At 32.7% G+C, this 24,859-nt stretch overlaps 4 protein-coding genes and 1 long non-coding RNA gene across 8 annotated transcripts; 2 read left to right on the forward strand and 3 right to left on the reverse strand.

The window, feature by feature from the left end:
* Window positions 1-37: 37 nt before the first annotated feature.
* On the reverse strand, window positions 38-1,529 carry LOC145313869 (uncharacterized). Its single transcript, XM_080153519.1, has 4 exons — window positions 1,400-1,529; window positions 856-1,172; window positions 403-626; window positions 38-195 (listed from the first exon to the last, which is right to left on the reverse strand). Exons 1-4 carry the CDS (start codon window positions 1,487-1,489, stop codon window positions 53-55), a joined length of 774 nt encoding a protein of 257 aa, XP_080009645.1. The 5' UTR covers window positions 1,490-1,529; the 3' UTR covers window positions 38-52.
* Window positions 1,530-1,753: 224 nt separating this feature from the next.
* LOC145314827 (uncharacterized) lies at window positions 1,754-3,920 on the reverse strand. Its single transcript, XM_080154908.1, has 4 exons — window positions 3,905-3,920; window positions 3,429-3,846; window positions 2,783-2,938; window positions 1,754-2,362 (listed from the first exon to the last, which is right to left on the reverse strand). Exons 1-4 carry the CDS (start codon window positions 3,918-3,920, stop codon window positions 1,771-1,773), a joined length of 1,182 nt encoding a protein of 393 aa, XP_080011034.1. The 3' UTR covers window positions 1,754-1,770.
* Window positions 3,921-4,218: 298 nt separating this feature from the next.
* LOC145313861 (uncharacterized) lies at window positions 4,219-7,397 on the reverse strand. 4 transcript variants are annotated; one of them, XR_013877532.1, is made up of 3 exons: window positions 7,320-7,393; window positions 4,888-6,964; window positions 4,219-4,623 (listed from the first exon to the last, which is right to left on the reverse strand). XR_013877532.1 is itself a non-coding variant. In XM_080153513.1 (3 exons), exons 2-3 carry the CDS (start codon window positions 4,966-4,968, stop codon window positions 4,429-4,431), a joined length of 276 nt encoding a protein of 91 aa, XP_080009639.1. In that variant the 5' UTR covers window positions 4,969-6,384; window positions 7,320-7,397; the 3' UTR covers window positions 4,219-4,428. The 4 variants fall into 4 exon arrangements, 3 of the variants coding, with proteins under 3 accessions (XP_080009639.1, XP_080009638.1, XP_080009637.1); XM_080153513.1 differs by having other exon boundaries at window positions 4,888-6,384; window positions 7,320-7,397; XM_080153512.1 differs by having other exon boundaries at window positions 4,219-6,384; window positions 6,638-6,964.
* Window positions 7,398-8,525: 1,128 nt separating this feature from the next.
* On the forward strand, window positions 8,526-11,395 carry LOC145313863 (uncharacterized). The gene is made up of 4 exons (XR_013877533.1): window positions 8,526-8,648; window positions 9,053-9,120; window positions 9,350-9,417; window positions 9,849-11,395. It is a non-coding gene; the product is annotated as an uncharacterized LOC145313863 (long non-coding RNA).
* Window positions 11,396-14,572: 3,177 nt separating this feature from the next.
* LOC145313864 (ephrin-B1-like) lies at window positions 14,573-16,112 on the forward strand. The gene has a single exon (XM_080153515.1). It carries the CDS (start codon window positions 14,619-14,621, stop codon window positions 15,513-15,515), a length of 897 nt encoding a protein of 298 aa, XP_080009641.1. The 5' UTR covers window positions 14,573-14,618; the 3' UTR covers window positions 15,516-16,112.
* The last annotated feature ends 8,747 nt before the right edge of the window (window positions 16,113-24,859 follow it).

The raw sequence follows: 24,859 nt of genomic DNA on the forward strand, positions 1-24,859 counted from the left end.
AAAGTGTCATTTCCCCCCCCCCCCCCCCTTTCTCTGCTTTCAATGTACAAAATTAAATTCCGATAGGAATTACGATGGAGACATCTTGATGCAACAGGTGTACGGAGATATGTGCTACTCTGTACTTCAGTAGGTTGGAGGCTAGTTGTGTTGGAGGATGGCTATAGTCTTCGGGATCGTCAGTCTTGCCTACTCCTAATACCAGGGGTGTATATTTTCAGTGTTTAAAACCATAAAACTTAATTCATATTTCCTAGACCCCCCCTTTACCACACTCTCCTCCTGGCATGATAAGAGAATTACAAATAAATTGTGGTAGGTTAAAAAGGAATTAGATGAAATGTATAGTTCATGAAATATTTCTATACAACAATTAATCATGTGCAAAATATACACCCCTACCTATTATTCTGGAATCTTCAGGAAAGGTGTATGCCGGAAAAAATGTCCTCACTTTGTGGACCAACCATACTGTTTTATCACGACGGCAGTCTGGGACAAAGTAGAGGTCTTGGCAGTCTGTATAGAATTGATTTCTTTCGAACTTTCGTTTGTTGGCATTCCTTTTTCCCCTGACAGCCAGCTTTTCATTTATGTACGGTTTCACTGTGTGAAATATCAACAATCTAAATATGTCATTTATGTCATTAATGGCTGTTAAACGGAAAGGTATGTTGCTGGTGAAATCGTTATAGCTTAAGTGTTTGATCAGCAATACACGGAAAGAAAGTTATGTTACATTTTTAAAAATTACATTAAAATTTGTAAAGAGTGGGGGGGGGGGGGGGAGAAGTGACACTTCTTGAAACCAAAACTAAAAGTCAAAGGAACTCAACTAAAAAAAAATAGTATTACCTGTTTGAAACCTCTTTAAGGCCAAAATTATATCCTCGGATGTAAGTTGATATCACATGATTGGCACTTTCGAAAGCATAACAACTGAACGCCATGGATGGTCCAAATCGGCGGACATGTTCCGGCATATGGTAAAGCATGTGAGTATTGTAACTCAAGCACGATTCGCCGTACATCTCCGCCAATTTTGAGTTCAGGACCATTATCATGGTCTTGAGCTCAGCCACACGTTCAGTTGTTATATGCTCTTCGAGACTGCGCAATATGTGGAATAAAAACTTGCATATCAGACGTTGTTCATCTTTAAGATTTGCCAACTGGAAAAAAAAACATTGTAATAATTTAAGGTAAAACTAGCTCTTTCGCCCCTAGCCTCTAGGGGCTTCGCCCTATATACTTATTGGAAGTCCACCCTCCTCAATAGAAATATATATATAATATAGCACACGTGCGCAAATTTAAAAAGAATGTTATTGCTATACAATATAATGAAACTGAAATAAGCTTTAAATTCTAAAAAGATTATAATATGGTAAAAACCTACCTCTGCATAAAATATCATATGGTAGAAGCCCAGTACTTTGAATTCAGAACTTTTCAAATTGAGGGCTAGCTTCTTCTCTGTCAGGCGCATGATGGACGTACGGGGAACGCGATCAAAATCGCCAACAAGCTTCAATTGATCGTTGATTTCATCTATAATTGGAGTTACTGCAGTTCATGGTAATATATGGGTGATAAGGAGAAAATTTTCAAAATTTAAGTTCTTTAAACTTTTCAAACTAACACTCTTTTAAGCGGCATAACAAGGCGTACAAATAATGTGTAATAGACATAAATCTAAAAATGCAGAATTTTATCGCAGTGCCGAGAAATGCGCGAAGAAAACACCTATTTTACGCGTCATTTCTTTAGTCAAATGCAGTACATCCCTGTAATTCTCTCCATTTGAACTAAGTCTTCTTCTTCCAATTCTGGATAACTATTACGTCCTTTCTTCAGGTACGTCATCACTTTCTTTACATAGCCCAGGTGCAACGCGTGCATCGGATCACTGGGGGTATCTTGTATTAAATCCAAGCTCGGGTCAAGGTCAGAAAAACTGGTTTTCATGTTCTGATTATTTTCCTCTAACTTGCGGAATTTCTCGTCAGACCTCGGCGTACCCATATTTTGACTGTCACTGGGGTAAAATACATTCATTGATTCGAACAATACCAAGTTCTTTTGACGGAGATAAGTCTGTGAAAAAGCCATCCCTGGAAGGTCACAGTGTGGGCATCCATTTTTTGATCCATGGCCAAGAATGCCGAATACATCGGCTCTGGCAACGGCATCGTGGATGATGGTTCTACATTGAAAGGTATGTCCAGGTAATCCTTCTTGAATTAGTTTGTTGATGAATCGGGTAACATTATCCAGAAAGTTGTAACTGTAGGGACGCCTCCTCGTCTTCTCAAATATGCTGACTGGCAATATAACACTGAAATCCTTGTTGAAGAATAACCTGAAATAATAAAGAAGAATTAATAATAATAGCATTTAATACCTTAGACTTAAAATTGTAGTCACTGATTTATAAAACGTAAAGGCTGGTAAAATTTTACCGTAAAAGTGGTAAAAACTAGGTTTACTTATGGTATTAATTAAGTCCTGGTATACAGTAAGACAGATTTTTATATATGTATGCAATAGAAAAAAGTATCAATTGTAAACTTAGTTTTCTTTCTTATTTGTTTATTGAATGGTTTCCTAAACTTTGGCTTTAAAAATCTGGGCTGTCAATTGATGTAAAACAAATATTTTGATATCCTTTGAAATATAGGGTGCCAATCCTAAAAAATATTTTTTCGAGGGTCATGCTGTATATGAAAAGAACTTTATCCCAACCCAACCCTTTCAAATCCACAATATATTAATTACTTACCTAATCCAGACAGTATAATAGGAGATATGAGATCCCTGAGCTGCTTTCACTCCGTCGCCCGAGATGTCAAAAGTTATATGATCATCAACGGCCTGTTGTCCATTCAACCGTTTAAAGTCTGTGATGGCGTCTTGGAGGATCTCATAGGTAGGGAATCTGGAAAAAGAAATATATTTTTAACTAAAACTTGCACAATTCAAAGAAATTTTGCACCATCGGGCTCCAAATAATATTACGATGAAAAGTAATGGAACAAGGATGACAACATCCATAAAAACCAAAGCACTGTAACGGTACGACAAACGGACATTAACAATTGTGAAGTATCTGAACTGAATTTAAAAATATTAAAGTCGAACCAAAATTGAATGTAAGTAAATTTGTTAAAAAAAAATACTTCAAGAAGGATAAGGTTTATGCACATACTTAAATTTTAAGGAATTAATTATAGAGTGGCTTCGCTTATAATATTGTTCTCAAGTTGTCGCAGGAAGCAATATACCAAAGAATGATCAAACTGATAATTAGAACACTTGAAAGTTTGTTGTTAAAAAAGGAGAAAAATCGACATGTTTAGAATGGACGTACGGAAATTCTGGTAATGATTATAGAAATGCTACGCTTTCTAAATCGTATATAAACATACCTGCACTCAATCAGTGAACCAGGAGCATTTGTAGGATTATATTTGTTTTCTTTGATTTCAACTTTGTATTTGGGTTTGAATAATGTATTATATGACGGAAATTTGAAAATACACGAGCGTTTCAGAATTGCCAGGATGATTCTAACTTTGTTGTGAGAGATGGGGTTGTCTAGAACACAAACGCTTCTGAAATCATTAACAATTTCTTTCTCAAGTTCTGTAAGATGTTTGAATTTATCCCCGTCATGATCGCCATCAGGTTCGCCATCAGGTTCGTCATCAGGGTCATCGTCATCATCTGGGTCAAAATAATCTTCAGGTATATCAAACAATTCGACGTGGTCCCAGTCCTCGGCATCTTGAATGCTGTCATTGTCTGCATCATTATTATCATTGGTATTATTGTTGTTAATATTGTCTACAACAATATTAATGTAGTTTGTTTCTTCAGGATTGTTATTTAATCGCTCCAAAACTTGGTTTGCGTAGCATTGATAACATATACTTTCGGTTTCCTTTGTGAAGTTGGTATTGCAGCCTGTACAAACTTTACCTAAAAAAATACGATGTTAAACATGGTGTTTTATAGTTATAAACCTTCCCGGGACCTATGTGAAGGTACCCTGTAAAGGAGAACCCAATCGGTTCAGCGGTTAGCAAGATCCTTTTGAACAGACACACAGACATCCTGTTACTTTAGTATAAGGATAATGCCGTAAAGAAAAACTAGTCAAATTAGAAAGTTAAAAAATTAAAAATTCCAGAAAAAGTAGATAAATGTAGAGAGTGGGTGAAGGTGGGTTAGGTTAAGGGATCCCATGTAGAATATACACCCCTGGAACAAGGATATCTTGAGACAAACTTAACTAACGTTTGATCAAACCAATTGTTTGAAATTTAGATTGAAAGGAAAATAAAAAACAAAAATTGGGAGACAATGTTTGTGGGAATTTGGACAAACAAACAACAAACAGACAGACCGACATCGTTCTACTTTATATTACAGATATTGTAGGTTACCTTTTGACGATGCAGTTTCGTTCTCATATTCCACATCCATCAAATCCTCCTGCTGTTCTTCTTCTAGTAATGGCTGACTGTCTTCACTTTGTTGATGTTTCTTGCGCCAGTATTTACTTCTGGCTCTCGTTGCATTACAGAAGAGTTTTCTTATGGACCTCAGTTTATGCTGCAACTGGAAAAAGATTACATAATTAGTGAATTACTTATTTAAAATAATATAGGGGAGTTGTTATGGATCGTTATTTGGGCAAGCTACACGTGTCAATTGATTACAGTAAATATGACTATACTGGTGTAAGAGCAAGCATGTTTATAGTGCGCTGACTGCAAGTGAAAAATAGAAATTAAAGTCGAGCATAGATTATACTTTAAGTACAGTAATGAAAAGTAAGGTCTCATCTTAAATATGTAGAAATAATTAGTTGTAAAAAGTCACCTGTACATTTTTCCTCTTATCTCCACTTCTTATACGCTTCAGTAGAGCTTTAGAGAGTGTACCAATCAAATTGTCTCCCATTTCAATAACGTCTAACAGGGGTGTATAGGTAACTCCTGAAATAAGAAGTATATGTTATAATCAGGGATGTATATTCTGCATGGGATCCCCTGCTCAGGGGGGGGGGAATAAAAAATAACTGGTTGGAGGAAAAAAAAATGTAAAAATTAAGAAAACTGAAAACATTTTTTCCATTTTGCCCCCCTCCTTGGTTAAAAAAAACTAAAAAAATGTGTGGTAGGAGGGATAAAATAAATGAAATATAGAGTTCTTTAAATATTTTTCTATTTCCCCCCCTACTTTTTCAGAAAAATCTAGGGGGGAAAAAAAATAAAAAATTTTGTAGCAGGGGAAAAAAAAATAAATCTTGTGCAGAATATACACCCCTGGTTATAATAATAAGGTTATTACTTGTTTACATATAACGAAAGAATGAGAAAGCAAAAAAGGGGGGGGGGGGGGAGTGACACTTTTTGAAACCAAAATTAAATGTCAAAGGAACTCACAAAATAAAGAGTTAGAGTTACAAACATAAGAAAATACCCTTATTTATTCTTTGATTGTCTATAAAATTTATTAAACTTACCTATCAAAATTGTGATCCAATTATACATACGTCATCCAGCGTTGGTCTGACATTTTTTTACTTTGAAAAAAATAACTATATACAATATATACATAAAATTTTGTTTGTTCCAGTCCTGACCTGGATAATACCTATATAAATTTCCTGCCTTCCCTGAAAAGCCGACGAACGCATATATAATCGAGCCCCACTGGTCGTGACTTTTGCAGAATTCTGCAGTTGCATGGAGTTTTATTATAACAACAATGTTGAACCCAGAAAATTTGTTAATTTGCTATAAAATAAATAATAATAAATAATAAAAAACAACATAACAAAAATATCAAAAAACAAAAACAAAAAATAAAACATATCAATTAAGATCTCCTAGAGAGCTATAGCCAGAAGCTTAAAAAACTGTACACGTGCATACGTAATCGTCGGCTTTAGGGGTAAATAATGTTTATTAATGTTTATATGCAGGAAATTATATATCTGCACGACCAGTGGGGCTCGATCACTGTCACCATGGGTACTTAATTATATTAAATATATGGGCGCTGCAATCAAAGAGAGGTTAACGTAAATGTTCTGAAAGAACAAATTGATGTTATCCTCTTAGGAAATACCCCCCCCCCTAGAAAAACGGCCCCTGGCCTCTACCTAGCCGTATAACTTAACCTAGCCTAACCTAACCCAGCAATTTAGTTTGGGGGGGGGGGGGGATGGGGAGTTAAATAATACAAACAAAATTTTCTAAGAGGATAACGCCACAAATTACAATTAAAATTCGCTTTCAGCATGGATATCCGGAGGCTGGATGAAATCGCCGGCGGCGAGCTCGGCTTCTCCTAGCTTCTCCTTTCTCTTCCCTGAAAGGAAAGAACATTGAATTAAAAATGAGAAAACTAAAGCGTTTTTTAATGAAGAAACTCAAAGAATTCTGAAACATTTTTTGGTTAAAAACAATTTTTTCCCCTGCTACAAAAGACAACTAGCCATGAACAAGAGCAGGTGATTTGAAGCAACTTCCATCATTGATCCACTTATTTCTTTTTTCCCCCTCCCCTCCCCCCCCCCCCCGGAGCAGAATATACACCCCTGCAATAATTTCGTAGTTTTTACCTTGTTACTCTGGGTTTTATTTAGAAAAAAGGGCTGACGTTGGTGAGGAAAGGTGCACAGTCGGCTTCATGGTCAATGACACGTCTCTCGGTATCATCCAGGCGGGGTCTCTCGTTCTCGTAGAGATTCTCGGGCATAGGTTCAATCTTCTTTAAGTGTGTCTCTACCCAACCGTGATGGTATAACAGTTTTACTATTTCAACAGCGTCATCAATGCCACATGATTCTTCTTGAACTCGAATATTTAGCTTGGAGAAGAGTCTCAACATCCTAACCATGAGGGCGTCCCATCTGTCATGCAGCTCGTGGTATTGGTATGGATCCATCCTAATTTGAGGAATGATTATTTTGTTTGTCTTGTTTATTTTTGGGAGGGGTGTGATTAATGTTTTTTAACTTTCCGGTATTTTATTTGTCCTTAAACAAGGGGGGGGGGGGGGGAGAAGGCCTGGAGCTCCGGAACCTGGAGGCCTATCCAAAAAATATTAAAACTTGGGAAAATTCATCATATAAGAATGATTTTATCCCTAATAACCTATACTCTCAGTCCAAAGATAAAGCCTATACTCCCTGTTTACGCAAATGTGTCAAAACTTCCCCCCCCCCCCCCCCTATTTATTTAGAACAAATTTTGTAGCAGGAGAAAAAAAATAAATCTTATACAGCTAATATACACCCATACCTGTTATTATGATGTACGCGTACCCAGGTGATTAACTTGAATAGCCTGTTATTCAGAACTATCTGAAAAGGTAGAATATTTAAGAAATAAAAAATTACAAAATAAAAATAGCTCGTATTCATTCAAATCCGGTGGATAGGAACAGGTGTTCTCATTCATACGCCAAAAAACTAGGTAACTAGCATATCGTATTATATGCATGGTTTTCTACGAATATAAAAATCTAAAAGCATAAGATTAAAAACAGTTATTTTTAGCCAGTGCCTCCGGCACCTCTGGGCCAAAAAAGTAGTTTCATTCTTATAATTGTACTCCTATATTTGCGACAATCCGTTTATACTACGGTGCAAGACATATATTTATTAATTTTACATTTAAAAAAGTCCTGTATATTACGTAAGCTAAAAAGAGTCCCAAAAATGGGAGAAAAAACGAATACGAAGAATATTTTAGAAAGAATTTTCAATAATTAATGATAAAATTTGAATTATAAAACAGAATGATACATATTAACGTCTTAATTCACTGTAATTTCACTAAAAATGATTACTAAAATACAAAAATGCACCGTAGTCATATAGTCCAGTTGAATTATTGCGCCGATGGAAAGTTACGGTTGCCAACATACAGATTGAATAGGTGGCAAAACACTTTGCAAGACAGTTATATTTTTAATCGTAAAATTGCAACGAATAATAACATTTCATGAATTATATAAGTTATGCAGTTTTAATTAATTAACCGGTAAAATATTAAAATGATATTATATACATAAGGTGTTTTTTAAAGTTTGGCAACTTTGTCCAGCACGTTGATTTTATCATCTGAAAACAGGGTTACGAAAGTTAAATAAATGTAAATTTTTTTTAATGTGAATGTAATATATTTTTGGCAATGACTTAAATGAAATATCATCGATAAAATATAAAAAAATATATTGCAATGGATATAAAAGAAATATTTTTCAATATAAAGTTGTATACCTGTACAGAGCATGTGCATGAATGCCGCTATACCGATTGAAAACTATTGTAAACAATGAGTGTTATAGTTCAAGTCTCTTAGAGAAAATACGTGTTATATCCAAGTATGATTGACAGGAGATGGTCCATGTCACAAGATTTATATGAATGTCAGTTAAGAACTCCTAGAGAGCTATATATTCAGAAGTTTAAAAAAGTACTTGTCTACCAGTCTTGGCTGTTAGTGTTGATATATGGACCCTGCAATCAAAGAGATGATAGTCAGAAGTTTAAAAAAGTACGTGTCCACCTTCAGTCTTGGCTGTTAGTATATGGACCCTGCAATCAAAGAGTGGTTTGCGTAAAAGTAAGTGTTTAAATAATTTTAATATAAAAACATTAATAATATAGGACCTTGAGCGTACGGTTTTAGGCTGCCTTCGATTAACGGTTTAAGTTTTACTAGCGGCTATGCCCCTTAGAAGCCTCTAGGGGCACTTAAAGTAGGAAGAGAAAAGTCGAGGCCTCATCCTATTTTTAATTTGAGTTTCAGCTATAGATTAAAATAAATAAAAAGCTTCGTTGTAAAAGAGAACAATATTAATATATTTATATAATAGGATAATTGTTTTAAGCCTTTTTTAAACCTTTTTGATTTGATCTAAGAAACACTTTTTATCCTATTCTTAATATTAAATAATCCGGGTTTAATATATATGAATGTAAAAGAAATATTAATAAATTATATTTAAATTGAATATTGTTTTTCAGGTTCAGCAACACTGATTCATCAGAAATAACTATTTGGGCGCTGCAATTAAAGATTGGCTCACATAGAAGTAAGTGTTTAAATAATGTAATAAAAAATCAATATAATTTAGGACCTTACGCATGGTTTTAAGCTGCTTCGATAAACTGTTTGTTTTATAATTTTTTAAACCTTTTTGATATATGATATAAGAACGACTTTTTATCCTATTCTTAATATTTAAAGTATTCTACTATTAATATATATAAATAATAATAGAAATATTAACAAATTATATTTCAATTAATATTGTTTTTCAGACTTAACCAGGAATCAGATTCGTGAGAAAATATATGGGCGCTGCAATTAGTGAATGGTTTACATAGAAGTAAGTGTTAAAATAATTTTAATAAGAACATGGATATTTTAGGCCATGTTATTAAGACTATCCTTTAACGAAACCTTTTTAATTCAACCTTGCTACGAAGCCTTGTGTGATACCGGTAGAGTGTTTGAGTTCTTAGGGAACCACACTAATTACATAATATTATCTTGAGTTAGACAGGTTTTATAAGCTGTAAACAGACTAATACAATTAGATATGTCATTATCTTTAAATTATTTATTATAATCTATATAATAGCACCTTTGAAATAAGCTCATATTATATCCAACCTATATTCGCCCTTTAAGGTTTATGATTGTTTTAAGCGTAACGAAGTTTTATACCCTTAATAGAAAGATATTATAAGATGTGTTTTATGTAAAATAATATTAAAAATATATATAAATTATATTTCAATTAATATTCTTTTTCAGGTTTAGCTTTGCACACAGCTGGGTGTATTCTCTGATTATAAGCTGACCGCAATTCGACCGTGGAACATTTCTTGCACCAACATGAAGCTGTTGCCATCAGAAATTCATCCGTTAAAAGTAAGTGTTTAATTATTTGTAATAAAAGATAGTTGGAATAATCCTACACGCAACTACGGCAACACCTCGGCCCCAAAAGGTAGTTTCCATGTATACAAGCATAACAAATATGAAGTTAATATACACAGACACACATCGAACTACCTTTATGAAACTGTATACTAAATTATATTAACAATTAAGCTATTATTAAATTTATTAGATAGATATTAAACTGGTTAGACAAAAGTTAATACATAAAAATAATGTACTAGATAGGTAGCTTTTAAAATTAGATTTTACTACTTTATATTATTGAAACAGTACATTCAGGATATTATTAAAATCTAAACAGCATTACATTCATCCTCGTGCATGTTTACTTCGTGAAGAACAGCTGCCAGTTCGGCAGCCTGGGCAGCGGCGGGCAGCAGAGGGGAAGGACGGCAGCGATTAAGATGTGTAGTAATCCATCCATGTTGATATAACCTCTTACAAACCTCCCTCTGGATCTCGACATTGTCAGTTCTGGCTCTAATCTCTAGACTCTCTCTTAGTACTAACATACGACTATTTAATTCATACCATAACTCCAAATTCCCGTTATAAGACATTCTTAGTTTCTCTCAGTCTGGTTATGTATTGATAACTGAATTAAACTTTCTCTAATAAGCAGGCACATACACAAGCTGTATCTACTTTCTCCATGAAATTTTCCCAAAACCGTTAACTTTCCTTTTTGTAAGGCCTTTTTGATTTGTTAATCCTTTAATTGCTTAATTTAAAAATGAATATTCTTTTTCAGGATTTTGGAGTTGAACCAGTTTTGAAGTACGTGGAGCTTTGCAGTTCCATGGAGAACAACTAGAGTTCCATCTCAACATGTAACAGTCACAGATTATACAAAAAATTTCATTATTTATTATAACGACAATGTTGAACCGAGAAAATATGTTAAAATATGTTAGTCAGTTAAAATTAACAAATAATTTACAGAACGATACTAATAAGTTTTATTATGACGATCAATGTTGAACAGAGAATATTCTGTTAGTCAGTTAAAATTAACTTAAATAAAGCGTATTGATTACAATCAGTGTTTATTATGACGACAATGTTGACACCTAACATTCCACAGCTAAAATTCTAAAAAATATTGACTTTAACATATAAAGCGTATTGATTACAATCCGCCCAATCGGTGTTTATTAATTAAGTTCTACTCGAGAGCTCCAAACATTCCACAAGCTAAAATTCTAAAAAATGTTATTTACAGAAACGATACTAGTAAGTTTTGTAGTTTCAGTATTGACCTGGATAATATCTATATGACCTGTTATGTTATAATATGAAATAAATTCTAAATAAAATCATTATCATCATTATATTTTATTTGCGATTTTTATCATTAAGTAGAAGGATGTTTGTTTGGAAAAATCTGGACTTAGCCTAAAAATTTACCTAAAAATATTGACAAGAATTTAATTAACAAGTAAGAATGGAAAAACCTACCTTAAATACTGGAGATCTTGAGGCAAGTATAAACTTGTGCACTTTTAATTTGGAGGTACTAGTTTCTATCAAACAATCAGTAAACTCTGGATCCTCAAAACAATTCTCCAGGTCACCAGAGAGACAGGATACTGCACTTTCAGGTCCAGGTTTTATAACTTCCAGCCAAATAGTCAGAGTACCTCCAGGTAGGAGACTTGCCTGATTGTTCTTCAGTACATTAATCTCCATAAAAGCAGCATTACAATTTACCTATCCAGGTGGCACTGTTATCAATCGACATTTAGGCATCAGTAGTAGACTGTTGTTATCTTGGATGCCAATCTTTTGTAGTTTCAGTATTGACCTGGATAATATCTATATGACCTGTTATGTTATAATATGAAATAAATTCTAAATAAAATCATTATCATCATATTTTATTAATTTCATATTCCATATAACGAAAGCAAATAGTGCTGAGTAAAAGGATGTTTGTTTGGAAAGTATTAGGTCTGAATATTTCCTCATTATATTTTATTTGCGATTTTTATCATTAAGTAGAAGGATGTTTGTTTGGAAAAATCTGGACTTAGCCTAAAAATTTACCTTGTCAATTTTTACCAAAAAGTTGGTCAAATTTTACCAAGTTTTTTTTTTTGGCAGAGTCCAAAAATCTGGACTTAGCCTAAAAATTTACCTTGTCAATTTTTACCAAAAAGTTGGTCAAATTTTACCAAGTTTTTTTTTTTGGCAGAGTCCAAAAATCTGGACTTAGCCTAAAAATTTACCTTGTCAATTTTTACCAAAAAGTTGGTCAAATTTTACCAAGTTTTTTTTTTTGGCAGAGTCCAAAAATCTGGACTTAGCCTAAAAATTTACCTTGTCAATTTTTACCAAAAAGTTGGTCAAATTTTACCAAGTTTTTTTTTTTGGCAAAGTCCAAAAATTTGGACTTAGCCTAAAAATTTACCTTGTCAATTTTTACCAAAAAGTTGGTCAAATTTTACCAAGTTTTTTTTTTTGGCAAAGTCCAAAAATTTGGACTTAGCCTAAAAATTTACCTTGTCAATTTTTACCAAAAAGTTGGTCAAATTTTACCAAGTTCATTTTTTTTGGCAAAGTCCAAAAATCTGGACTTAGCCTAAAAAAATACCTTGTCAAATTTTACCAACTTTTTGGTAAAAATTGACCAAATTGTGTTTTTTTGTCTAAGTCCGAAAATTCGGACTTAACCTGAAAAATAGAGTTGTAAAATTGACCACATTTTTGGTAAAACTTCCAAAAGTGGTAAAATTGAAAAAAAAAAAAAAAATTTAAATTTAGGCTTCATTGTATAAAAGTCATTATTTTAAAGTACTACAACTGATTATGAAGAGCTGTTTTTTATTTAAAACACAAAAAACGGGTTTTTTTGTTTCGTCAAATTTTACAAAAAAAATGGTAAAATTTGACTAATTTTTTGGCTAAAATTTTTGCTGGTAAAATTTACCACGAAACTGGTATATTATACCAGGTTGACCAGCTTTACCACTTTTCTGGTAAAACGATTTTTTTTTCTGGTATTTCGTAGAACCTGGGAAATAGCTTTTTTCGTTAATTTAGGCATGTTAAAATGTCCTATCGATTTCAAATTTTGCATGGTAATTCCTGTAATAGTTAGGTACGATTTAGAAAGCGTAGCAACTCTATAATCATTACCAGAATGTCCGTACGTCCATTTTAAACATGTTGATTTTTCTACTTTTTTAACAACAAATTTTTATATGATCTAATTATCCGTTTGATCTGATATTTGGTATATTGATTCCTGGGACAACAAAGAACAATATTTTAAGCGAAGCAACTCTATAATCAAGCCCTAAAGATGTAAGTATGTCCATAAACATTATCCTGTATCAAGCAGTTTTTCAACAAATTTACTTACAATTTTGCTTCAAATCTTATACTTTTATATTCTGATTATTCAGTTCAGACACTATACAAGTATTAATGTCCGTTTGTCCTACCGTTTCAGTGCTTCGCTTTTATGGATGTTGTCATCCTTGTTAGGTAATAATTATGTTAGGTTATTCAGAGGGAGAAAGAAGAGGCACGCAGAGGTTGGTATAGCCCCCCCCCCCCCTCCCACAGAAGCTAGCAAATCTTTTTGTTAAAGGTGTGGATTAGTTTTGTTGGTCAAAAAAAGGTTTATGGAATGCATAAAATTTCAAAATAAAAATAAAAAACATGTATTTCTAAAATATATTATGTTATTTGATTTATTTTCTATTAATAACTGTTCTCTTTCTAAAACTCTATCAAAACTAGTCGACCTTCTTTGTCGAAACTTTTTGATGCTGTCAACTTTTGGACATAATTGTCTTTAATTATTGAAAATTTCTATTTTAGAGAAAAATATTTAAAGTTTAGATGAGCTATATAAACCAATGAATAAATGAATCTTTGTATATGTAATCATCTAATACTGTTTATCTAAAAACATAAATTGCCAAAAAAGTATATGCTTGTTGTTTATTTTATAGAACTTATCTTTTAATTAAAATATCGAAAGCTAGCACACAAAAAATTACTTTTGAATGTCCTTTTATAATATTGGTGAATAGTAAAGTGTATTAAAATATCTATCTATCTATCTAAGCATGCAAAATTGTATATCTATCTATCTACATGATAGTAAAGTATCTATCTCGAATGGAATGAAGAATCCTTTTATTCCCCCCTTCACTCGCCTGACTCAGCACCCCTTTCATGATAAAATCACTCCTCCTTATTTTTATGTCAAGTGCTTTACCTTTTTACCCTCCCCCCCCCCCCCTTTCCTCTATTTGAAGTACTACCCAAGTACTAACATAACATGCTCATTTTCATTTGACTTTTCACTCTAAGTAACCCTTTCCCACAGCTCATTTCTTTGCCCCTCCCCATTTAATAAGTGTATGGCGAGCGCCTATCCCCCCATCCCCCTTTTATCCCAATTGCTATCATGATGTTATTTACCTATAAAGCTTTCCCCCGACAAGCCAATAGTAGGCAAACCAAATTCCCCCACACATTTACCCCACCCCCACCGTGGCTTACCCTACCTAGACTTCACATCACTTCACGCATTCCAAAGTTCCTCAGGAGTCAGTTTACTATTGACCACAGTGCCATAAACATACACACATATTATCCAATAAAATGCTCAAAATGAGCCTAAGTTATTCTATATTAATAGCAATTGTGCTAGTGACTTTGCAGACAGAACTATGCAACTGCAAAAAAGTGACCAACATCTATTGGAACACAACGACCATGGCCGCTATGGAGGCAGCTGACCAGCCCAAGCTGGTGGTTGTCAACGAAGGCAACGGCCCCACTCAGTATGACCAAGTCAACCTGATATGCCCCGTGTACAAGCCCGGCATCAGTCACACTGAGAAGCACATCATCTACAGCGTTGACAAGGATGAGTTTGACTCTTGTCGCGTGACCAACCCACGTCCCAGGATTGTGGCTATCTGTAATCGTCCACAGACCTTTATGTATTTTACCATCACCTTCCGTAGCTTCACGCCAACTCCAGGCGGACTTGAGTTCAGACCCGGCAAGGACTACTACTTTATTTCGACCAGCAACAGCCGTGATATTCACCGCCGTGTCGGCGGTTGGTGCTCATCCCACAACATGAAGATGATCTTCCGTGTTGCAGAAAACGCCGCCAAAGAAGAGGCAACATCCGAACCGCCGACCCCTGCTCCCGCAATCACCGCAGTTGAAACGGCCCAAACCGCATTCTGGAGCAAATACTGGAACGCCCGCGTTCCTGGTCGCGAGGAGAACTACATCCACGATGCGGCCGCTGCGGCTGTGCCAACATTCCCTCAGACTGACAGCTCCAACCGCCGCAGGATTAATCCGTTTTCAGACAGCATTAGCAGGGAGGGTAAAATTGTTTACCTTCCACGGGAAGTCGACGAATCTGTCGATATAACAATCACCGCCAGTGCTTTGAGTTCTGGTAACAGTCAAATCTCAACATCTGCATTTTCAACGACATCATTATTAATGTTGCTAAGCTTAGTGATGCTATCTTAGAGCATTATGAGAAAGAAGGAATTAAAATTTGATATTAATAAGTGATGTAAATCCTGTGCTAAGCCCTTCTCTGTCCCACCTTCCACCCCTGGAAAGCAAAGCTTATAGAGTCAGAAACTTCGACGTTGGTGTTTTCAGATCTATATCAGTTCAAGTTCCCTGGCTAAAAATATAAATTAATGTTAAGTCTGCCCCCCATGCACCCTACACCCCCTTCATCCTACTGGGGACAGAGGGGACACGAGAGATGTTTTCAAATCAGATATGAAATTTCAGCCAGATAGTCAAAAACTAGAAAATTCATTCAGCTATAACTCCTAGATTAAAATCCACATATAATAAACATTCTTCTCAAGAATCAAAACAAAATTCTACCAAGATTTTTAAAATCTGAAACATTTGTGAAAAATCTTTTAACTTGCGTGGAAAAATGATAAATCTTTGAGTAAATTGAGTATTAAAGAAACCAGCAATTATAAACCTGTATAATTATCCTGTATAGAAATTATCTAATTTAGTCAGAAATTATTATTTTGTTTTGTTTGTTACATTATTAATAACATATTGTGTGTTATTTGCAATAAAATTAGAAAATTATATTTTGTGTTTTTAATTTTGTGTTAATTAGAAAAGGGTTTGAGTTCTACTCTATAAATGCTTTGTACGTCTGCTAACCGTTATATTAATATAAATTAACTTGCAAAATTATATTTCCTTTTTTTCATTTAAGTGGTAGGTTAGGTTAAAATATATACACCTTTAAATTGTAGGGGGATATTTGTTATCAACCAAAATAAATTTAAAGGATAATACCAAAATAATATTTGGTTCCAAAACGTGCTCTTGTTATTTTGCATCTTTATTATTTTAAAACGATCTTCATGGAGTAAAATTTGAAAAAGTGATAATGTTAGAAAAATCAAAGCACAAGTTCTCGTCGGATTAGCAAAAATCTCCTAAGTATAAAGTTGTAATGACGGTATTGTTGGTTGAAAAATTTGACCTTAAAGGTTTCATCAAACAGTGTTTTATACAGGAAAGCTTCAAATACACAAACCAAAAGTTTTAAAAATATTGATTTTTGGCCAAAACCTTCAATTTTAAAGGAAAATCTTGCATTAAATATAAGATACTCAATGAGTAGCTGGGCCTCTAAAAACTTAATGATTCCATGTGCCTGGCATAAGATGATAAACTGGGGAGGAGGTCAAAGTTTTACGGCTCCAAAATTGCGGCACGATTTTTTTTAAAGAAGAGGTTTTGGCACTCAAAGAAACTCATTCGCAGTTCATTATTTCTCACAATAGAGTTATCATAGAGGTTTCAACATAATTTGATTAATTCATGATACACATTTAAAATGCTGGAAGATAATCTAAAAAAAATATTCTTTTTTATACTGAGAGGTTTCTCTGTGTGTATATTATTATTTAGTAATTGCGGCGAATCATTCAATGACAAAATGTGTAATATAACATCAAATTAAGCTTTAAGCTTTGTCAAATTTTCTAAATGAGCTATTTGGTGTTGAAGAATGCCAACCAATAAACAGAAAAATATACAAGACCTAAAGACTGTCTTTTATATGAAGCATATTTAGACTGGTCTAACTATTTTCTCTAATAATAAACAATAAACATTTAATCTCGCATTCTGTGTTTTTTTCTTGAAAAAGCGTTGTGGTGCATTTCTCATATTTTTATTTTTATGCTTTCTAGCTAAAAATACCTTTCCATAGTTTACGAAGTTGAATATGATATAGAACTATTTCTAAAAAAAGAAGTTCTAAATTATTTGAAAGCAAATTTCAAAAATATAATAAGCATGATTTAGAATGACAAGCTCGAAAAGAGCCAGAAGCCTATCAACTAATTCATAATTACAGACGGACGGATAGGTTGAAATTATATATTAGCTATACAACTAAATTGAAACAAACTAATAAAGGTAAGATATCAAGAAACTATGCCAGTTAAAATATGGGCAAAACTTTATATATACCATCTGGAATTATGGTTCTGTTAAAAAGCCGATTTAAAAAAACTTACATCTTAATATAGTGTGGTTTTATACATTACATTTTGACTGATATACGTTGAAAAAATGTATTAAATTTCAAAAAATTTAATTTAAAATACAAAAATTAAAGAGAGAAAGAAATTATGGAATAAGAGGTTTCGTGATTTTCTTATCAACAATTTTTAGATTTTCTATAAACATAAATATTTAGCAATCGCCTTGCATACCGAGTTATGATACTGAAAGACAAATAAATTGCGAGCAGAAATGAGGGAATCCAACCCCCTGGTAAAATTAGGAGGGATTGATACACCCCCTACACCTATCTACACACCCTTCCCTGGTTTAAAACCTCCCCCCCCCCCCTCTCCCTAATATTGTCAAGGCGGCCGTGAGTCACACACTTCCTTTAAACCAAGGCAAAACCCTGTGCACGTAACTAATTCATTTAAAAGAAAACTGGACTGATTATATCAAATAAAAATGATGAATAAAAAAAATACTTGTGGGCTGGGTATTTGTATTATTTGCCAAGATAAATTCTTGTGGTTAGCTGGGGAGAGAGTGGTAACACACACTTCTTTCCTTCAAAACAAACATTTGGGTTTTACAGAGAGAGATAAAAGAATGGAATATTGTGTTTTGGTAGGAATCATTTACATTTGTAGGACTTAAATTTTTTGAAAATCATTTGAACGATGGAGAAGATAGCTGTATAATTGTATACTTTTTACTAAATGTAAATAGGAATCTCATGATATAGTTATTCAATAACATTCATTTATTTTTGAAGCATTCTGGATAAATATTTTAAGAATCATTGAAGTTTCACAGTTGCTCTGTCTATTTTACACAAAAAAATTTTAAAAGATTCTCAGTTTTTGTTGTTTTACTAATTTACCAACTAAGACCTCAAAATAAAACTTCCAATTCATAGTGATTTATTCATGTATTTAACAGTTAAGGAAACCTATTAATTTAAAGGGTTTAGGATGTATAAGTAGTTATTATCAATTTGTATTGATAATTTGATTTAATGAATGAGTATTAGTTTAGCTGAAGCCATTTAATTAAAGAAATTAGTGTAAACCCAAGTTTCCTGTATTGGTTTATTAGGAAATTAAAGATTTCCTCTTAAACCCAGGAAAAAGTTTTCTTATTATTTTCAACTAATTGTTTGTAAGTTGTGTTGATGTTTTAGATTTTTTGAGATATCTATGTTTAGTTTCAATGATAAAATTTGAAGAGAGAAAAGACACTAATACCTAAGATTTCTAAACGATTATATCATAGTTGTAGATTTTCCTCATATTTATGCTATATAAAATAAACCTTTTATTTAACAATTTGATTCCGCTGCATTGTGAAGAGACTTGACCGTCCTTGATTTATATGTAAATAGATATAATATATATATAATTAGTAAGTTCTTTTATCCAATTGGATAGGGGTGGTAAAGTGGGTAGATTGAAGGAATCGTTATTTCAACTAGCTACAAGTTACATTTTTTAGAGTACATAATAATCTGGTGAAATATCCAAGTAATAATAAAACCATTTATATTTTAAATACAAATATACTTGAACTGCAAAACTAAAATAACATTGTCTGCAAAAATGTTTGCATCTGAGAAAGATTTCACATACAGTACAGGAATAAATAAGAAAGTAAATTAACTTAAAAATTTATTTTATCTTTATTCATTTTTACACATAATTTAGTCATTGATATATCATAAAAAGGTTTCTATTATTCATTCGCTAAATTGTTTGATATGTCGATGTGAGTAGCAGATAAATTGGCTTTGAAATGGTTTTTAGCAATGGCCACTTTTATTATAAGTTGAATGCCACAATGTGGCGAACGGATACCAAGTAGTCCGAGAATGTATTTTTTTTGTAATACTTTAAATCCTATATGAGCTGTATAAATGTGACCCTTTGCCTATCATCCACAATAATAGATATAGAATATAAGTGAATATTATGACGGGGAAAAATTTCGTCAATTTAGGTTGCTAACATGGAACTTATTTATTGGTCATTTCGTTCACCCAGTTGAAAGGGAGGAGGCTGGATAAATAACATATAAAAAAGCTTATGTGTGTGGCATCAAATTGCAGCTTTACAACTATTTATAAATGTATACAGAATACATTAGTACATTTTTTATACAAAGCTTGGCAGTTGCAGTCGTAGAAAGCCGCCTTTTTATAACAAAATCTTCTGCAGCTGCTTGCCATCACCCTTTTAAAGATATTTATATGTAGGCCAAATTTTTGCCTTTTATTATTATCAACCGACCGTCTTAATATACTAATATACATTTTTATTACTAGACCAAAAAGAGTAATATATGCGTAGATGCATTTTATGTATAATTTATATGATTTATGATTTATGAGAGAGAAAAGGATAGAGAGATTTTATTTTTGTTATCCCCTCCCAGGTCTTGGAGCTTTAAAGAATACAAAAAATTGAGTTAGTGAGGAAAGTAAATACGTAAAGAGATGTTACGCACTCATAAATTTGAAGTCGTAGCCAGCCAAACTAAAATGTGCGACTGTCGAGCCCTGTGTTTTTTATAGGTTAAAAGAAAAAAGTTGGACTAAATTTCAACCCTAAATCCACAACCTTTGCCCGAAAAAGAATTAGATTTGCATGTTAGCTAGTTTTTTTTAGAGATAGAGAGGGAAGGGAGGAAGGGAGAGAAAAAGAGATATTTGGAGCATAGGAATAGAAAAAGAGATGTAAAGGAAAAAAGAAATGGTACAAGATGGATTTTAATAAAGACAGAAAACGAAAACATTTAGAGAAGAGTCAATACCTAAAGAATGATAGAGAGACAGAGAGAGAGAGACAGACAGACAGACATAAAGACAGACAGGGTGACAGAGAGAGAGGGAAAGAGAGACAGACAGACAGAGAGAAAGTAAAGAAAGAAAAGATTGATAAAGAAGTTTGCAGAATTTAAATGTATTTAATCCCTAAAATTTCAGCCATCTATTTTGAATAGGAGTCGAGAAAATGAAGAAAACTTTAAAAATCTAGGAATCCATCTAGCAACAGAATTAATTGACGGATCTTAATGAAACTTGGTAAAAATATGAAGAATATTATTCTATTTAATCCCTGAAAATTTCGGGCGTCTTGAACAGGAGCCGAGAAAATCACGTTTCCCCCAAAACGTTTTAGACGGACATTTCAAATTATAGAGTAGCTTCGCTACCAAAAATATCATGAAGATAAGGTAGAGCAAAAGAAAAAAGAAAGAAGGACTTTGAAGGCTTAAATGATAAACAGAAAAATAGAGACATAAAAAGATAGACAGATAGTGAAAAAAAGGATTAATTTAAATTCTGTGGTTGGCTGGTTGTTGGTAAAATATTCTAGGTTTGTGAATACAATTTTATATACACTCACATAGCAAAATAGAAATCAGAGCCCCATTACATTATTCCAGTGTTCATACATTGTGAATACATTACAGTTTTCCAAAAAAAATTCTACATTAAAATTAAATACATATATTATGAACAAAAGCTATTCAAATTGTTCAAAGGTATATCAACTAAATAAGTATCTACATCTTTTAAATAGGTGTACTTTTCTACATTATGGATTTACCTAGATAATGTATACTCAACTATCTTAAATCTATCAGGGATCTTAAGGAATAAGATAGAATCACTAATGAGGATGTAAAAAATTAATAGTTGAAATGTTTGGACACTACTACTTTTGAACCAACCAATCAAAATTTAATAAAAGTAGGCAAAGTTTTTTAGTCTACTGGAAAAATAACATGGTTATAAAACTTTGGGTAATAGTGTAACTTACAGACCAATGTCCCATACTTCACTGGTTTTTACCTAAAAGATTTGCATAAAGAAAATTGACAAAAAAGGCTTTTTCTCCAATACCTTTGAAGTTTTGTATGCACTCTTTTGAGCATACACACGCAAACATACAACACTAATTAGTTCGACTTTTTTACTTTGGAATTCAGAGCACTTTTTACATACACAGCCATTTCATAGAGTGTTCATATGATATCACACATGAAAAAAAGTTTAGAAAATAAAAGTGCTTCCTGTCGGGGAGGTGTTGAGTTCGAGTCTGGTCCACACTGCATCATACTAGAGACGTTGAAAATGGTACATTGCTGCTATGTCTGGCACGTGACATTAATTGTGAGAGTAGGGTTATGTTATGACTTCGAAAAAACGTCTGTGTAATCAAAGTGTTAGCTGTCTGTTTAATGCTATTTAACCTAATATCCTATAGTTGACTATGATATCGGATACGGCTTTAGTTACAAGTGCCTTTTCCACTTGGATGAAATAGTTGAAAACCCAATTATGAAAACATCCATGAAAAAGTAATTGAAACCAAAAAAAGATTATTTAAGCAGGTACCATAATAACTGAAAAGCAATCCAAAAATAAACTGCAGTATTGTAGGAACAACCTGAACCTAAAATGTAGCACTAGGTAAATTTGTTTAGAGGTAAAGGGTTCAACAAGTATAAAAAGAGTTCATAGAAGTTTATCTTAGCTTTTATTAATTTTAAAGAACTTTATTCATTTTATTTTTATGTCCTTATGTGGGGGATTTAATAAACTATAGAATAATAGGGATTTCTATATCATTACTTTCTGATGAAGGAGGCAGAAAGATAGCTTAAAACAAGCAAACAAATAGCCAAAAACCAACCGTGGTCTTATGTAAAACTTTACTTAAATGGAGAACCTAATCGGTTCAGTGTTCAGCGAGATCTTAATGAATAAACAAAAATTACTAAGATGAATCACACAGTATTACATGTATGAAACAAGTAGAGAGTAGCTACGCTACTAAAGCATAATGCGTGGTCAAAGATTACATATTTCCCCTCACACATGAAATAAAATTTAGTATATCATCAAATTTCACTTATCTCACAACTAAATAACACCTAATATTTTATAAATATCCTTTCAGGTTAAAAGGAGTCAGGGAGGGAGTCTCCTAAGTTTTATAATAACGTTCTCTTATTCGTTGGCGGAACAACTTTAGGGACTTGAATTTTAATTGGATGGTACATTAAGTCGAGTGTCCGAACGTTTAAACAACTGGTTGGCATCAACAGAAGGGTCATTTTTGTGTATCATCACATCATTGTGGATGGACATCAATCTATCGGCCATTGTCTTATCCCTTTAGATCCCTGAAAAGGAGTACTAATTTTTATCATATAGTAAGCAGTTTTCCTGTTAAACGACTTTTTCGAATGGACTTTTTTAGTGGTACACTTTTGATGTTTTGCTTCTAGAGGCCACAAGGAGATCTTATGGTACAAATAGACGAACAGAAGGAGGATAAACTCACAGACAACCTGATACTTTTATATAAGAATAAATAAAGGGGGAGGAGTTTATGTAGCTCATCTAACATATATAGGAATTACTCCCCCCACCCCCTTTACACCCACATCTTTATAATTCTGAGAAAATTGATAGAAGAATTCTAGCCTAAAAATTCTTGTAAATACAAATATGGGTAGTTTCTTGTTTTTTAGGCATTAATCTAAATTCTTTCATGCATAAGAAAAAACGCTAGGTTATTTTTATGTTCTATGTAAAATGATAACATTCTTAGTAACGCAACTGCAGCCATCTTGTGACATTTTAAAGAAATTAGACCAATAAAGAAAAAAGAAATAATTGCAAAATCGAATTTTAGTACAACTAATTAAGATCAATACCCCTGTCTATCAAGCCGTATTATATATCTTAAGTAACACAACCAAGGATACAAAAAAAGTCATACAGCCAACTACTTTTTATTTCTCTTAGATTTAAGTAAATGATAAATCTTAAAATAACTTTATCTGAAGGTGTGCTAATCCTCCAACATAGTTTTATCAAGATGAACAATTTAATATTTTTACAACAGTTATCTTACAGTTTAGCAAAAAAAGTGTACAAGACGTGTTAGTAAGTTTTGTGTTCGTTTTCAAACTAATATTACTTTCTACAACAACAATACATTTTGTCTTGATAATAATAATTTTATAAACCTATGTAATAGGTAAAAATAACATGAGATCTTTAAATATATACGTTATTTTTTAATTGTGCAGTTGCTTTATACTTATATATATATAGATATGGTTTTTCTTTCCGTCCGTCTAAACAATTTTTAATGTCTTCAATATCCTTTTTAACTTATGGCTGTTAACTTGTGCTTGATTTTGTGAACATATTTGTCCTTTCCGAAAATAACTCAAAATAACAGTTTTGTATGCATACCTACTCTTTAATATTCTTATTTAGATTTGAGAAAACATTTGACACCTTCTTGTGAATTAGATGATACTCTGATAGACAATCTTTATTATCAAGAGCGAAGCTATTTTATAAATTGTGTCTTTCTGAACATCTAAGCTTTCTAAGCTTTAATATTACTGTATAGCAGTTAACTATTCTAATGGATATATAATACACGCGATATTATGACAGGAGAAAAATTTTCGTCAATTCAGATTTATATTTTCCTTGTCATTTATTGGTCTGGTGGTAAATCCAGTAGGATGGGAGGGGATCTGGTAAAGGAGGGATGAATAGAGGAGATCGTTGTTTTAGTTCTATTCTAGTTTTTTTCTAATGATTGTTGCTGCACCACTAATGAACATTCTTGTTCTTGGTTTATCTATAAAAATTATATTTTAGTTCAAATTTGATCTTTAAATTAATACTTTGCTTCCTTTAAATCTAAATTTCCGTCTCGCCATCTGAAATCTTTTAATCAAGTGGGAAAAATAGGGAGAAAATATAATTTGCTTTTAAACTTTTTTTGCTAGTAAAGCTTTTTGATTTGTAGATTAAGATCTCGTAAACTACTTAACTGTATGAGTTGTTGATTTCAAGAAAGCTTTACATAGGCCTTGGGACGCAGCCGCTATTTTATAAAAAAAAAAAGAATTTTATAATAACTCATTTTTTTCCGTCAATAGTTGATTAGGGGTATAAAATATGAGAATTTTCCTTTCAATCGTCGTGCAATAAGAGGGTCTACCCAGGTTCTACGAAATACCATAAAAAAAGAGTCGTTTTACCAGAAAAGTGGTAAAGCTGGTCAACCTGGTATAATATACCAGTTTCGTGGTAAATTTTACCAGGAAAAATTTTAGCCAAAAAATTAGTCAAATTTTACCATTTTTTTTGTAAAATTTGACGAAACAAAAAAACCCGTTTTTTGTGTTTTAAATAAAAAACAGCTCTTCATAATCAGTTGTAGTACTTTAAAATAATGACTTTTATACAATGAAGCCTAAATTTAAAT

The sequence above is a fragment of the Acartia tonsa genome, chromosome 3 (genome assembly GCF_053477335.1).
Source record: "Acartia tonsa isolate MP-2025a chromosome 3, ASM5347733v1, whole genome shotgun sequence".
In the NCBI taxonomy this organism is placed as follows: domain Eukaryota; kingdom Metazoa; phylum Arthropoda; class Copepoda; order Calanoida; family Acartiidae; genus Acartia; species Acartia tonsa.